Genomic DNA, 13,532 nt, shown 5'->3' on the forward strand with positions numbered 1-13,532 from the left:
GGATCCCAGTTCCTGGACACCAGGACTTGATTCTTGGAATGTAACTTTGGACTTGTAACAACTTCCTTCTCCTACCGTAAAGGGCCACATTGCTATAACAGCCAGGAGAATGGAATAAATGTTTAACTAGAGAGAGTTGGGCAGTTCAAGTGGGTCAATGTACAATTCAGCAACAGTTAATCTTGGACATTGTAAACTTTCTTGGATTTTGGTCCCAAATACCTGAGAGACTACTTTCTTCCCCTACTCCATCTCAGCTGTTAAAATAATACTAATACTAATACTAATACTAATACTAATACTAAATAATAATAATAATAATAATAATAATAATAATAATAATAATAATAACAACTTTTATTTATATCCCACCGTCCCCGGCCGAAGCCGGGCTCAGGGCGGATAACAACTAAAGTAGGGGCACTCTTGGTAGTTTCACCTCCCTCAAACAGTTGGGGGAGTGCCAGCCCAGGAGAGGACCTTCTTTGTGACAGGCTGCTAAATTGTAGACGTCCCTCCCTACAGAGTTGCACCCGGCACCTTTAGTGTAGAGTTTCCATTATATGCTGAAGAGTCACCTCTTTACCCTAACGTTGACACCTGCAATATAATTTTTATCTTTTTATAATATTTATTTTATTACTTTTCCATTAATAACAATCCAACATAGACCACATAATTACAATACCAAATCATAATTCAATTAAAAAAGCCAATTGTCAGATTCCAAATTAAACATTTTGGTTGACTTCCCCTGTTCTGATTTTGGGAAATTTTAAGGAGATGTTGATTCCTTGTTCCCTCTCCAATCCACTTCTTTGATCCAAATAATATAGTTCCAATGTTGATCCTTTATTTTAACAGCCACTGGTGTGTTGACTTTCATTTGGATTTAACTGTTCCATATCCTTTAATTTGGAAGAGGAGTTTGTATCTGGTAACTCCGTGTGGAATTGTTGTTGTTTTTAACATTCAATCTTATTTCTTGTTGCAATCAATCATTTTCGGCAAATTCCCCCCCCCCCCGGACTCAGTATTACTGCATAGTGACCTTTCGCCCTCTTGCTTCTCTTAAAACTTTTAATTCATTGACTGTTTCGTCCATCTTTTTATCCATTTTCCCTATCTTATTGTCTACTTGTTCTAGTTTTACTTCTAAATTTTTTTCACTTTGTTTGATTTCCGCAAACATTCTTAGTATGTCTGCCTTGAAGTCTTGTTCTTGCTTCGATCCCTTTCTTTCAGAAGGTGTCCCCCCTCCCCCCTCTTTGCTGTGTTCGACATTCTCACCAGAATACAATTACAAAATCCACGCACTGCACACTATCAAATATCCTGACAGGAAACACACACCCTAAATTTACACCAACCCCAAATAATAACACTATAACCAAATAATAACACTATAACCAATATAGTCCAATAATATTTTCAGTAGGTCAGCAGCCTTCTTGCACCTCTTCTTGCCTCTATTCAGGCTATTCCAGGTGTTAGCTCAGTCTTCTTCCTCCTCCCAATCCAGAAAGGAGAAAAAGAGACTTAAAGTAATCATACAAAACGCTGGTATCAAGGTAAAGTCTGTCTGTTAAATATTAGGTGTGGTCCTGTTAGTTGAACGCCATATGGGGGTGCAGGTGGATCACCATAGCCACAAAAGTCACAAAAATAGATAAAGTCTGTGAAGGGGAAGGGGAGAGGGACAAAAAGTAAAACCAGTTGCAGTGTTGTATTCACTCCACTAGATGTCGTCTGTTCTAATAGCAGATTTTATAAAGTTTGTAAAAGAGAGGAGGGGTTTCCGACGGCAGCGTCCAAGTCTCCACACTGTCTCCGTCAAACACCACTGAAACCCCGTTTCAGAGAAATCCCTCATATGCTGGTGAGTAGGAATAATTTACTTTAGTACAGGCTATCAGAGTACATTAATTATTAGAAGCTGTTAGTCACCACGCTTCAGTTTCTGTAATGGCGTCGGAGCCTTCTCTTCCGCTTTCATTGGCTTTGTTCTTTGCTCTTTGCTCATTAATTGCCTAGAGAGGGAGTTTCCTTTCTTTACCTCCCTCAGTTCATTGAGTGTTTCCCGCTTATAAATTGTACTTTCTGTCCCCTGTTTAAGTCAAACAGTCTCTTAATACTGATATTGATATTGATATTGAGTGTCCTTCCCTTTGGTTACTTTGTAAATTATGAGTTAAAGTCCTTCAGGGAAACAAAGAAACAACGCTAGGGCATTTTCTCTCCTTTTACTCCGCTCCGTGAATTACCTTGCGTCCGTGCTGATTCCGGGCAAAGACTGAACTCCTCAGTTCTCTTGTTTCTCCCCCCGGATTTTTCTTATTCTTAAATTGGTCGTATTCTTAATTTAATCCGAAGTTTCTTTTGTTGGGGAGCGGTGCGCTTCTCTCGGCAGGGTCGGGGCTTCGCTACTCGGTGGGTAGGAAATGGCTTCCCATGACCTGCTGCTCAGCTCCGCCATACTCTTCGCTTCTTTTTGAAGTTACCTGACGGCTGGGCGAACCGCTATTGGTCTTGCTGGGATCCTCGCCTTCTGGACACCCTCCAGAGGTAATTTGGGGGGCCTCTGTGCCCTTAGGCACCCCTTCTTTCCCCTGAAATAGCTCGGGATTTTCCCTCACGGCAAATCCCCTCCTGCTACGAGCTCGCTTCCGAGCAAATTAAATGGCATGGACAAATTAAATAGTACAAATTAAATGGCATGGACAAAACGTAATTATAGTAGGACTATACGCTCCAAATGATAATAAATCCGAGTTTTATAAAACCTTGGAAGAAAAACTAGCTGAATACATAGATCAAAAAATGATTATACTCGGGGATATGAATGGGGTGGTCTCACTAGAAATGGACAGACTAAGAGATGGGGGGGGGGTAAGGAAGGGAAGCTGCCCAGAACCTTTTTCTCATTGGTTAAAAACTGTAACCTAATAGATGCCTGGAGACTTAGACATCCGCTGGAAAAGCAATTTACGTACCACTCTGAGCCTAACCAATCACTGTCCCGAATAGATCAGATCTGGGTCTCGAACGAACTAACACCAAGAATTATAAGGGTAGAGATTCAGGCCAAAATAATATCTGACCACAACCCAATAAAGATGGAACTGAAAGGTATGGAAGAAGGTACTTTTAGATGGAGACTGAAAGATTATCTCTTAGATGACCAAGATATAGTTGAAAAAGCGCAGAAAAGGATGAAAGAATTCTTTAAGGATAATATGAATAAAGGCACCAAAACTAAGGTGGTATGGGATGCGGGTAAGGCAGTGATGTGGGGCTTTTTTATCCAGCAGAATGCCATTAAAAATAAAGGAAGAGATAAAGGGAAAAAGGACATTCTGAAACAGATAACGGACTTGGAGGGGAAATTAGTTAAAAAACCTAATAATAAGAGAATAAAAGAAAATATTAAAGTACTGCAAGCCCAGTATGCAACAATAATAAATAGGGAAGTAGAGTGGAACATAAAAAAACTAAGACAAAGAACGTTTGAGTTTGCGAACAAGTCAGGGAAGCTTCTGGCATGGCAAACCAAGAAAAGAAAGGAACAAAGCACAATAAATAAAATTGTAGCGAACGGAGAAGAAATAACTAACCCCAAGGAAATAAGGAAAGTTTTTCTGGATTATTACAGAGGATTATATAAAAATAGAGAGAGATTTAACCAGAGAAAAATAGAAAGATTTTTGAAAGATAAGCAGGGTCAGAAGATTCCAATAGAGAAAAAAGAGCAATTAAACACCCCAATAGAGATAGAAGAAATAAAATTAGCAATTAAAGATTTAAAAAGAGGGAAAGCCCCGGGCCCAGATGGCTTCACGGCAAGCTACTATAAAGAAATGGAAAATACTGTACTGGCACCACTGAGAGAAGTAATGAATAATATCTTGAAAGAAAAAGAAATACCAGATACTTGGAAGGATGCTTTCATTACTTTAATCCCAAAACAAGACTCAGATCTGTCGCAAGTTAAGAATTACAGGCCGATCTCGCTGTTAAATGTTGATTATAAAATTATAACTGACAAGTAGAGTTAAAAACATATGGTCAGAATATATCCATGGAGATCAGGCGGGCTTTCTGCCAGGCAGGCAAATGAAAGATAATATTAGAAATATAATAAATTCTATAGAATACTTGTCTGCCAGGTATGATAAGCAAGCCATAATGATGTTCGTGGATGCAGAGAAAGCATTCGATAATATAGTTTGGGACTTTTTACTAAAACAGCTAGAATATATGGAGGTCGGTATGAACTTCTTCAACGGAATAAAGGCAATCTATACGGAGCAAAAGGCCAAATTGATTATAAACAACGTGGTGTCAGAAGAAATAATGGTAGCGAAGGGTACAAGACAGGGTTGCCCACTCTCCCCGTTGCTATTTATAATAGTACTGGAAGTACCTCTGAGCTCAATAAGACAAAATAAGAAAATAAAAGGGATTAGAATTGGTCAAAATGAATATAAAGTTAAGGCGTTCGCAGACGATTTAGTAATAACAACAGAAGACCCGCTGAACTCAATAAAAGAGATATTGGAAGAACTGGATCAATTTGGTAAGGTGGCTGGCTTTAAGTTAAACAAAAGAAAGACTAAAATAATGGTGAAGAATTTAGATTTGAAGGCAATCGAGGAATTACAACAACAAACAGAAATAGAAGTGGCCAAAAAGGTAAAATATCTAGGAATATGGATAACCCCGAAAAATATAGACCTATTTAAGAATAACTTTGAGCAGGTATGGAAAGAGATAAAAAAGGACTTGGAGAGGTGGGGGAAGCTGAGATTGTCATTCTGGGGTAGGATAGCTTTAATTAAGATGAACGTTCTCCCGAGAATGTTATTTCTGTTCCAGAACTTACCGATAATCAAGGGCACTAAGATATTTAAAGAGTGGCAAAGAGGAATCTCAAAATATGTCTGGCAGGGCAAAAAACCAAGGATTAAGTTTAAATTGTTAACAGAAGCTAAAGAAAGAGGGGGATTCGCTCTGCCAGATCTGAAATTATATTATGAGGCATCGTGCCTTTGCTGGGTGAAAATGTGGATAAAATTGGAAAATAAGGAACTATTAGACCTGGAGGGGTTTGACAATAGAGCAGGATGGCATGCGTACTTATGGCAGGGGAAGAGGAAGCACAAGGGTTTCGCAACACATATTTTTAAAGGCCCCCTAATGGAAGTTTGGGAGAGGAATAGATTTTTACTAGAACCTAAAGTACCACACTGGCTATCCCCATTGGAAGTTATGAGCGTGAAAAAAAGTAAATATGAGAGGTGATTGGATAACTTATGAACAATTGTTAACAAAAGTAGGGGGGACATGGAAACTGAAACCATATGACCAGGTTAAAGAAAAAGTCTATGATTGGTTACACTATTTCCAAATAAACGAAATGTTTAGACAAGACGTTAAAGAGGGAGGATACGTGGATAAAGAATCTAAATTCCAGACTGAAATAATAAACAATGATTACAAAATTCTTTCTAAAACGTATAATATGCTATTAGAGTATAACTTGATAGATGAGGAAGTGAAGTCTGTGATGATTCATTGGGCAAGGGACATCGGCCATAATATATACTATGAAGAATGGGAGAAACTCTGGAAAAAAAATCTTAAATTTACAGCTTGCATAACGTTAAAAGAGAACCTCATGAAGATGTTTTACCGTTGGTATATAACACCTGCAAAATTAGCAAAAATATATAAAACTTGCAATAAATGCTGGAAATGCAGGGAAAAAGAGGGATCCTTCTTCCACATGTGGTGGGACTGCAGAAAGGTCAAAGGCTTTTGGGAAAGTGTATATAATGAAATGAAAAGTATATTAAGATATAACTTTGGGAAAAAGCCGGAGGCTTTTCTGCTAGGCCTAGCAGGAAGTGATATAAAGAACAATGATAGTAAATTCTTTCAATATGCAACAACGGCCGCAAGGGTCCTATTGGCCCAAAATTGGAAACAACAGAACATACCGACGCTTGAGGAATGGAGAGCAAAACTACTAGAATACGCGGAGATGGACAGATTGACGGGGAAAATTAGATATTTAAAAGACCAAAGGTTCATTGAGGACTGGGGGAAATTTGTGGAATATCTGGAAAATATAAGTGAAGGTCAGATAACGCTAGTTGTGTTTAAAAAAGCTCTGTGAAAAGGTTGGAATATTGTCTAAAGAGAAAAAGAAGGAAAGAGAAAATAATGTCAATATAAGCTAGGATTTGTGTGAATTTGTTAAATTAGCGTATGGATGATTTCAGGGGAAGCTGAAGGAAGTCTTATAGAAAGAAATCTGTGATAACAAGGCGTAAATTGTTTTACTTTCTTGGAATGTAACTTTGGACTTGTAACAACTTCCTTCTCTTACAGTAAAGGGCCACATTGCTATAACTGCCAGGAGAATGGAATAAATGTTTAACTAGAGAGAGTTGGGCAGCACCCTGAGGTCACACACTCCTCCCCCTCCCCCCTCCTCCCCCTCCTCCCCTGGTTCTTGCTTGGAATTACCTTTGTACCTGTAACTTAACTGATCCTTGCTGGTATATAAGGGGAGGAACAAAGAGCACAAACAGCCTTGCTGGTATGAAGAGGAGGATCTGATTGCTGGTAAGCGAGAAGACGGACGGAGCTGACCGTTGTGTTTGCAAGTTCACGACTCTTGCGAAGAAGACCCTGTACTCGGGCAATGCTTATAAGATGGATGAACCGGCTTATTTTGGGGCACCTATCCTGTGCAGAAAAATGAAGCTGTCCTTCTCAGCGTGGTGAAACAGATGCCTCAATGCCCACGGGCAGGACCTGAGCTCAACAGCGGCAAGTCTCCCCATTGGTGAGTCCCAGAAACGGTTAGTCTGGTGCCTCACTGTTGCTCATGGCTCTCTGCACCTCTGGAGAGATACGATGGAGGATTTTTCTCACAAAAGGCCTCTTCTTCGGACTATTGCTCTACTCTTCCTTGGGTAAGGACTTTGCTGCTTTCTCCCTCAAACAACAACAACCACCCAAAAAATCCCCACACCTAAATGCATGGAGGGGGCACCCTGAGTTTGATTTGTCATGAAGAGTGAAATTATTGGCAATATTGGTTACTAACTTGGGAGGACAATCTGCATGAATGATGGTGGTGATCATCTCCCCTGAAGGTGTGGGGTGGAACAGAATAAATGACATGCTGACAACAAGTCAACCTCATCTCTAGGGTAGAAATGTTTTCCTGCAGGATATTTTCCTATGATGTGTCAGTTATTCACCAATACAAAATAAATATCAGTTTAGAGCCAACAGGGAATCAGAGGAGCCAACCAATGAGCAGGAAAAGGCGACTGGGGATCTTGGTGGAACAGAGTCAGTTTCTTCTCTGAACTCTGTATTAACTTATCTCAGTATCACAAGAAAATACAGTGGTACCTCGGGTTAAGAACTTAATTCGTTCCGTAGGTCTGTCCTTAACCTGAAACTGCTCTTAACCTGAAGCACCACTATAGCTAATGGGGCCCCCTGCTGCTGCACTGCCGCAGGATTTTTGTTCTCATCCTGAAGCAAAGTTCTTAACCCGAGGTTTTCTGAGTTAGCGGAGTCCGTAACTTGAATCATCTGTAACCTGAGGTACCACTGTAATGCATAATACTTTTTTCCCTGAAGCACACATGCAGATTGTTTTTAAATTGCTGTTTAGAATAATTTTTCACTGGATTAGAGCTTTCTGTGTTGAGTTTTCAACAGACATTTTGCACAGCTCTGATTGTGCCTTGAGACTTTATTACCACCAAGCAGTATATAAATCTTGTGAACTGAAATAAATGGATTTTTGTTCCTTGTTTGGAGAAATTGTACTTCTTTTTCAGAATTTTTCCTTATAATTACATAGATGTTTCCCAAAATTTGACCGATGGACAGGTTAGAAAAGATTTAATTGATTGCTTTATATACAGATGAAGTTTAGACCTCTCACTATTTTATTTCTAAACATTTTACAGTGGCACCTCGGGATATAGACACTTCAGGTTACATATGCTTCAGGTTACAGACTCCGCTAACCCAGAAATAGTACCTCAGGTTAAGAAATTTGCTTCAGGATGAGAACAGAAATTGTGCAGCAACGGCGTGGCAGCAGCAGGAGGCCCCATTAGCTAAAGTGGTGCTTCAGGTTAAGAACAGTTTCAGGTTAAGAACGGACCTCTGGAACAAATTAAGTTCTTAAACCAAGGTACCACTGTAGTTAAAAAAAAAAATCTTCTGGACCAAGCCTCTCTCTGAGTTTTTCTGGATCCCACTTCCTGTCCACCAGATGCTGTAGATACCTATTGCTGGAGAAAAAGACGTGATTCTTGTAATTTAACTTTGGACTTGTAACAACTTCCTTCTCTTACAGGAAAGGACCACATTGCTATAACAGCTAGGAGAATGCAGTAAATGTTTAACTAGAGAGAGTTGGGCAGTTCAAGTGGGTCAATGTACAATTCAGCAACAGTTAAGATTAATCTTGGACATTGTAAACTTTCTTGGATTTTGGTCCCAAATACCTGAGAGACTACTTTCTTCCCCATAGTCAATCTCAGCTGTTAAAACTAGGGGCACTCTTGGTAGTTTCACCTCCCTCAAACAGGTGGGGGAGTGCCAGCCCAGGAGAGGACCTTCTTTGTGACCGGCTGCTAAACTGTAGACGTCCCTCCCCACAGAGTTGCACCCAGCACCTTTAGTGTAGAGTTTCCATTATATGCTGAAAAGTCACCTCTTTTTTATTTTTTAAAAAATAATTTTTATTAACTGGCCAATCACATCAAATTAAATCACATCATATAAATTCCGAATTACAAAGCCAAATTTTTAAATTTTGTTGGGGGAACCCATACTTCAAGATCAAAGGGGAATTCAGATCATCTTCTTATTACTGCGTTAATATCCAAATCAGTCCCAATCAGTCCAAACAAAGTTCATAATTCTATCCAGTCTTATCTTGGTGTTGCCACATCATATCTTGTTCGTATAATTTCTCTTTTTCCTTTACGATCTCTTCTGTTAGTCTCCATAAGCCGATAGCAAGTGTAATAATTCTGTGTGGATTTCCCGTTCCTTCACTAAGTCCAGATGGTTTCCATATATCTCCTTCGTAGATAACATCACTTTATCCATCATAAATTTTGGCATTTGTCGCTCTTAAGTCCCACCGAGGAGTTGATTCACGATATGTAAACAACTCTATTTCTCTCTTTCTCCTCCCAGACCCAAGAGCTCCCACAATGCCTCACAAAATGGCGAACGGCATTTTTTCCTGACTGCGTCACTCCAAAACTCTTAGCTTTCCAGCTTCATCTTGAAACATTGCTTTGGATCGAAAGTTTATCTCCACACAGCCTTAAATCCACAGCTTAAGTCCTTAATTTCTGACTCATTAGGGGAGGGGGATTCTTGTTAAATCACATAAAAAAGTAGAGGCAGGTTTTTCCCCCCCTCCCCCCTCAGTCATTACCGTATCTTGACGTTCTTCTCGTATTTTATTTACAGCAGTATTTACTCCCCTTTTTCCTTGATGTATGTGCAATTAATCATGTCCAAATTATTTCTTTTAAAGATCGTTGCAACCAGCGGCGCGAATCGGGGATGGCGTCGAGGAGTGCCGAAAATCCCACAGGAGGGCTTTGTGCCTAGTGCCCCCACCCCCACAAATTCGGGGGAGGTATAGGGCACAGCAGGCAAGGGCCGTCCCCCCCATAATCCTGGGGGGGGTTAAGGAGGCTAATTACCCCCATCATGCCTCCAAATTACCTCGTGTGGGTCGGAGAGATGTTATTGTCAGCCATCTTCCGATGCGCCACCTAGTGGCCCCTGAAAAGTCACCTCTTTACCCTAACATTGACACTTGCAATATAATTTTTATTTTATTTTTTATAATATTTATTTTATTATTTTTTCAGTAATAACAATCCAACATAGACCACATAATTACAACACCAAATCATAGAATCTAATTTTCTTCTTCGTGAAGAGCTGCCAAATCATAAAACAGCATAGTGAATACATAAAAGAGAAAGCAAAGGCTTCTCTCCACCACATACCAATCCAATCACAATGAAAATCTTCTCCGGATCGAGACCTTAGCCCTCAGTGGCTGATTCATTTAGCAGGTTAACATGTCTCCTTCTTCCAGAACATGCCTGTTTCTTAAGTCTGAATTCTGATATATCTTAAAAAACAGAAGAATCTCCACTCATGGTGACAGCATTGGAGAGTTTCTGATGCACTCAGCGTCCCCTCCCCCCTGCATTCTGTAGGAGCAGGAGGCAGGTATCAGACAAGCTGTGAGTGAGAGCTCCCCCCATCCCCCAACCCTGGAGAAGGGGGCATTGCAAGGATAATTACTCTCAAATTATCCTTAATTGACTGCATGCCCTGGGTCCGCTATCGTTGGAACTGCTGTTCACAATGGCGGCAAAACCGGAAGTCCTCTGCAAAATAATTGTTAGGACCCTCCCTAGTACATTTTAAGTCCGCATTTTAAATTGCTGTGACCTGCTCTGGAAACTCATAATGGAGCTAAAAACAACAATAATTCTAATTTTCCCCTTTATTAGTATCTCCTCCACCACCACCCTCCCCTCACTAGAAACAGCAGAAGGGGCACTCTTGGTAGTTTCACCTTCCTTAAACTTTTGGGGGGAGTGTCAGCCCAGGAGGAAACCTTCTTTGTGGCAGGCTGCTGTATTTAATGCTGCATTTTAAATGATTGTAACCTGCTATGGGAACCTTATGAAGGAGGATGAATAAGGAGTTAAAAACGTTAATGGTTCTAATCTTCACCTCCTCCTCCTCCTCCTCCTCCTCCTTCTTCCTCTTCTTCTTCTTCTTCTTCTTCTTCTTCTTCTTCTTCTTCTTCTTCTTCGTATCTCCTCCCCCCCCCTCCGCTCACTAGAAGCTTTAAGCCATGCTGTGGGGAATCCAACCCATCAGCTGAAGGGAATCCTGGGAGGATCAATCTTGTTTCCTGCCAATGTATCTCAAGGAATAACAGTTCAGAAAATGGAATGGGACTTCCGCCCCCAAAAGCGTGACCTGGGCTATTGGTGGGGGGAATTCAGTCATTGGAACCGAGACCATCAAAGTCCCACTGGCCGGTTTGGACAACGGCTAGATAGGGTGAACGAGACAACACTGAGGCTCAAAGACCTGGAGTTGGACGATAGTGGAATCTACAATACTCGCATCTGGTTTAATAAGACACAATTTCAAGAAGAGCGTTTCAACCTCACTGTTTATGGTAAGTTATTGCTCTCACTGTTTGGCTCATGGAACAGGATCAGCACCATTTCATTACATAGGTACTGGGAAGCATATGGGACCCAAACCTTATGTTGATTTCATTTGTGTTCCACAGAGCCAGTGCCAACACCACAAATACGCCACCAAGTGGAATCCAAGACTCCAGATGGATGTAATGTGACCCTGCGATGCCACACACCTGGAAGGGAAGATCTCAGTATCTCCTGGGAAACAGGGGGTCCACACAGGGCCTTAGGAAAGAGTGTGAATCAGTACCAGGTTTCTGACAATGGCCAGGAGCTCCATATCTCCTTCTGGAACAGTTCTTTGGACTCCAAATTCACCTGCCTGGTCAGCAATCCTGTTGATTGAAAGGGAGCCTCCTTTGACTTGCTCATCATCTGCCAGAGTGATGAAGGTGAGCTATATATCCTTTCCTTCATTATCCAGAGGATGTGCTTGTGGTGGAGAAAAGGCAGACTGGCCCTTAACATGAGAGATTAACATGATGCTCCTTCTTGCATGCTTGTGAGCAGGATTGGTGCAAGACAAACGAGATAGATTAGCAACACTTGTTTATCTCTTGCTATTTATCCTACTGCTCTTAGCCAGGTGTGAGCAGGAGGCTCGGAATTTTGGGGTCATGGGTTCAAGCCACACCTTAGGTAAAAGATCCCTGCAATGCAGGGGGTTGGACTAGATGACTCTAGTTGTCCCTTCTAGTGCTAAAATTCTATATTTCTGTGAGTATCTCGCTGGTTGTTGTTATTAGAGTATGTTTTGAGAGACTCTTATTTCTCATTGCAGGTGGACACCTTCAAATCTCGAGTTGGAGACCATTGCTTATCCCTTCCCTCATAGTTCCTCTGGTGATAATGGTGATGGTGATATGGATGTTCTGGAAGATCAGATTAGAAAGGCATAGAAGAGGTAGGACAATCTCTTATAACTTCTTCCGATCTCTCCTGAGATGGGGGCTTCCTGCCTAATATATCTCTTCCTTTATTTTGCCTATTCCAAGTGGCAGAGACTGGTCAGTGCCATGGACTCAATAATGTGTCTCACGTTGCATTCCACAGGTGTTCTCTCTGTGATGCGAGAGAAGGGGGGCAGTACTCTTGCACTCCAGATGACCCTTGGGGGCCCTTCCAACTCTACCATTCCATGAGTCAAATAATATGCTAAAAGAAACAGGGGCTACTGAACATAGATACAGAAAAAGTAATGCCTCATGTCGTCCTGCAAGACCTGCAACCGACTCACTGAATTTCCGAATTTCTATGTGGGCACCTGGTGCACATTTCTTATTTTTAACTCACAGCTTTCTCAGCCTGCATGACTGTGGACAAGCTTATCACTTACTTTGCACTATTTCCCTCTCAGAGGGAGCTTTGGGGCTGCAGCATTTCTTATGCCTGGGAATAAAAGCAGGAGCCTGTTGCTGTACTAATGAGGACAAATCAACTCTCCACCAGCAGAAGCCACACCTGAGGCTCCCTATATTCCTGGTCAGAAATATTCATGAATTTTCCCACAGGAATCCGGCTGGCCATTATGAGAAGAACAGGATGCCAGGCTAGAGGAGCCGTTGACAGGATCTTCTTATGTTCTGATTTTCCTGATTTGCCTCTGGAGTTAACTGGGGTTTGGGGGCATATGAATATTCCTTTGGCGTTCAGTGACATATGAATTTTGCTTCTTTGAACTTTTTTCTGGGCAATTGCAATGCTTTTCCATGTTGTTAAATTTGTAACAACCACAACAGTCTGCAAAAGCCGCCAGCATTTTTCATTGCTTTGTCTGTGCCCAGATCTGTCAGAAGATTTTTATTAATAGCCAGTCTTTGGAAACAGCAATTCTCATCCTCCCCCACATTCCACACCCAGAAACACACTTCCGCAGAGAAGCAAACATGAGCTTTTTGTGCAGTCGTTTCCTGTTCAGAATGTTGCTGTACTTTCCTCTAGGTAAGTCGTGCACTGTTTGTCCTGAAGAGCAATAAGACCTGTTCCAGCAGCTGGTTTCTTCAGGAGGCTGTGGAAGAGACTGAGCACCTTTGTCCTCCCCGACATTTGCCTCTTGCAGCTGCTGGACTCCTCTGGGGAAAGATATGGGAGCCAGCTGTATGCCATCTTCCCCTCCCCTCTGAGCTGTACTTAAGCCACGCTGCTTGGAGTGTAGCAAGAACAGGGCCAGAAACTTCATTCTCCGTTAACTTTTGTGTTGCTTTGTATCTATGTACATAAGTTTCA

General features: G+C 41.3%; 1 protein-coding gene across 1 annotated transcript in view; it reads left to right on the plus strand.

The window, feature by feature from the left end:
* The window catches only part of LOC307205503 (hemicentin-1-like), a 157,725-nt gene that overhangs the window by 79,634 nt on the left and 64,559 nt on the right, over positions 1-13,532 (plus strand). The window contains exon 8 of the mRNA XM_079957927.1: positions 12,088-12,210. Coding sequence (XP_079814053.1) covers positions 12,088-12,210 — 123 coding nt within the window. The remainder of the gene's footprint in view (positions 1-12,087; positions 12,211-13,532) is intronic.

Source organism: Podarcis cretensis (genome assembly GCF_951804945.1).
Source record: "Podarcis cretensis genome assembly, chromosome: 16".
Taxonomy (NCBI): Eukaryota; Metazoa; Chordata; class Lepidosauria; order Squamata; family Lacertidae; genus Podarcis; species Podarcis cretensis.